Here is a 2,985-nt window from a genome sequence, read left to right on the forward strand (position 1 = left end):
CCCCCACCTCTCCAGCCCCGCCCCACTCCCCCCCTTCTGCCCTTCAGCTCCGCCCCCCTGCTTCCCAGATCCTGAAGCTGCAGGAGAAGCTGCTGGCCCTTCAGGAGGAGAAGCATCAGCTCTTCTTGCAGCTCAAGAAAGTTTTGCACGAGGAAGAGAAACGGAGGCGGAAGGAGCAGAGGTGGGACTGGAGGGCCAGGAGTAAAATCGGGGCAGGTGTAACTGGGATCGGGTGATACAAGGCCAGTGTCTAGTCGCAAAAGAGGGGGGGCGCTTGTCCTGGACTGTGACGATGCCTGCCTTTCGCTCTAGCGACCTGACCACTCTGACGTCCGCCGCGTACCAGCAGAGCCTGACTGTGCACACGGGAACCCACCTCCTCAGCATGCAGGGTGAGGCGTGGAGAGGGCACGTGTCCAAACGGGCCCTCCTGGGGGTCGCTGCCACCCATTCCAGCTTCACGGAGCCCCTGTCCCTCCCCAGGGAGCCCTGGAGGACACAATCGCCCAGGCACCCTCATGGCCGCTGACAGGGCCAAACAGATGTTCGGACCGCAAGTGCTCACGGTAAGGAGTAGGCTGGGGGCGTCTGGCCCTTTTCCCCNACACTCGGCCGCACGGCGGACAGCGGGGCGCAGCAGGCCCCCGGGGTGCCGCCCGGAGTCCCCAGCGGCGGGCCCTCTCGTCCTCCCGCAGACCCGGCACTACGTGGGCTCGGCGGCGGCCTCCGCGGGGACCCCGGAGCACGGCCAATTCCAGGGCAGCCCTGGNAGCTCGTCTCACACAGCCCCCCCCCCCCCCATCCCGTCCTAGGGTTCCTCCAGCCGGGGGGTGCCCTGTCCCTGCAGAAGCAGATGGAGCACGCCACCCCGCAGACCGGCTTCTCGGACTCTGTGAGTATGGAGTCCCGGGAGGTCAGGGGAAGCGCTAAGCCGAGGGGAGCCCCCGGCTGCCTCCGGTCCTGACTCTCCTCTCCGCAGTCCTCCCTGCGCCCCATGCACCCCCAAGCCCTGCATCCAGCCCCTGGACTGTTGGCCTCTCCCCAGCTCCCCGTGCAGATGCAACCAGCAGGAAAGGTAAGGACGGAGCCGGGCCACCCAGACCCCACATTCCCACGCTCCCGGCGGGGAGGGGTGTGGAGGGAGAGGGCGCTCACTGACCGAGCCCCCTTCTCATCACCAGTCGGGCTTTGCGGCTACCAGCCAACCTGGCCCTCGGCTCCCCTTCATCCAGCACAGCCAAAACCCGCGGTTCTACCACAAGTGACACCACAAGTGACCGTCGATCAAATTTTATCTTCAGCCTCCCCTCCCCCCACCCCGGCCGGGGGTGAGGGTCCCCGGGAATGTCCCGGTCCAATAAAATCTACCTGCCAGTGGCCCTGGCTGCTGCTGCTGTCTGTGTGGCCGCCACCTGGAGGAGGGAGGCCGGGGCGAGCTGCAGGGGGAGGGGTGGCTGGCGGATCCACAGCAAGTCACAGTAGGTGGACAGGGACACAAGTCAGATGGGGACGAGGACGATGGCCGAGTTCCACGATTTCTGAGTCTACCCTCCTAATTGGCAAATGCCCATTCAATTCCAAGAAGCGACTGAGTTGGGGGCCTTCATATTAAACTTGTAGTTTTATTCAGGTTTGATTTTAACAAATGTGTCGGGGAGAGAGCCCACAGGAAAGGGTGAAGCCCGTGGGGGCAGGGCCCCCCCAGGTGCCTGAGGAGGGGGCAGGTCCCCTCCCCTTTCCTCCTCTTCCCTCCCCAGCTAAAGGGATTTGGGGAGAGACCTAGGCAGGGGAGGGGGCTGGTCCCCAGTCTGTGGGGCGGTGCTTGGGGTAAAGGGCCATGGGGATGAGGGGCCGGAGCGGGGACAGGTGGGGAAGGACCATTTGTCAGAACCCACTGCTTTCTGATTCCAGGTTGAATTAAAAAACAAAAACAAAAACAAAACAAAACCCACTAAAGCACAAGCAGCACCCGCCCCCTTCTCCCTGACCAGGGCTGTAGTGAGAGGGGAGAAGAGAAGGACAGCTTCGCCAAGGCCATGGGCCACTCACTCCTGGCCCAGGGAGCAGGAGGAAGGGCAGGGGCTCCCCGACAGATTGGGGGGTGTGGGGGAAACCAAAATAAAACGTCAAATAAATCGTGTAGGAAGAGTCCAGCCAGGAGCCGGGCCGGAGCTGGGCCAGGCTGGGGAAGGGGGCCTCTGCAGGCTCGAGGATCACTGCCGCCGCCGCCGCCACCCTGGGGAGGAGAGACACCAGGTGAGGCTGGACAGTCGTTTCCTCCCCCCCAGGGGGGGAGGGAGGACCCCGTCGGGGCCAGGAGCGTGTGCAGGGGCTGGGGACAGGGGCAGTGTGGCACACTCACCTGGAAGAAGTTATTTTGCCATGGCCTTGATTGCGACAGCTGCCTCCTCTGTCATGGCAGACAGCACCGTGATCTGGGGGTGCAGGGGGGACAGATGTGAGTTCAGAGGAAGCGCAAGGAGAGTGAGTTGGGCACGAGGGGGTGCTGGGGGGTGGGGTGGGCATACCAGGATCTCTTCTCCACAGTCATACTTCTGCTCGATCTCCTTGCCGAGGTCACCCTCGGGCAGACGAAGGTCCTCTCGCACCTCCCCGCTGTCCTGGAGCAGCGATAGATACCCATCCTGGATGCCGATCAGCTGGGGGACAGGGGGAAGGAAGCTGCAGGTTGGCCCAAGCAGGCAGAGAATGAAGGGTCTGGGACAAACCAGGGTGACAGACCTCTCATACCAGACCCCCTCCTCCGGCCATTCCCCTCTCGTGTGGGTCAGTCTATGGCCGCCGCCGAACCGCTGACCCACCTACGTACCTGGAAGTCATTCCTCTTGATGTTGGGGACGTCCATGTTATGAGTTGACGGGCAGATGTCCTCGTATTTCTTGCCAGTGAAGATGTCAATACCAACCAGGTGGACCTGCGCGTGTGCATCACATGAAAGGAAACCCAACAAGCTCTAAAGCAGGG

The 2,985-nt window shown here is 63.0% G+C and overlaps 2 protein-coding genes across 2 annotated transcripts in view; one reads left to right on the forward strand and one right to left on the reverse strand.

Annotated features, from left to right (window-relative positions):
- The window catches only part of GPS2 (G protein pathway suppressor 2), a 2,107-nt gene extending 730 nt beyond the window's left edge, over positions 1-1,377 (forward strand). The window contains 7 exon segments of the mRNA XM_077746869.1: positions 69-181; positions 313-392; positions 484-566; positions 696-807; positions 810-892; positions 980-1,075; positions 1,182-1,377. Of these exon segments, the coding sequence (XP_077602995.1) occupies positions 69-181; positions 313-392; positions 484-566; positions 696-807; positions 810-892; positions 980-1,075; positions 1,182-1,265 (651 nt within the window). The 3' untranslated portion in view covers positions 1,266-1,377.
- A 225-nt stretch (positions 1,378-1,602) lies between these two features.
- EIF5A (eukaryotic translation initiation factor 5A) overlaps positions 1,603-2,985 on the reverse strand; it is a 2,644-nt gene continuing 1,261 nt past the window's right edge. Inside the window, exons 2-5 of the mRNA XM_077746870.1 lie at positions 2,831-2,935; positions 2,529-2,660; positions 2,363-2,435; positions 1,603-2,236 (exon numbers count right to left, since the gene is read on the reverse strand). Of these exons, the coding sequence (XP_077602996.1) occupies positions 2,373-2,435; positions 2,529-2,660; positions 2,831-2,935 (300 nt within the window). The 3' untranslated portion in view covers positions 1,603-2,236; positions 2,363-2,372. The remainder of the gene's footprint in view (positions 2,237-2,362; positions 2,436-2,528; positions 2,661-2,830; positions 2,936-2,985) is intronic.

The sequence above is a fragment of the Crocuta crocuta genome, unplaced genomic scaffold (genome assembly GCF_008692635.1).
Source record: "Crocuta crocuta isolate KB4526 unplaced genomic scaffold, BGI_CrCroc_1.0 scaffold139, whole genome shotgun sequence".
NCBI classification, from domain to species: domain Eukaryota; kingdom Metazoa; phylum Chordata; class Mammalia; order Carnivora; family Hyaenidae; genus Crocuta; species Crocuta crocuta.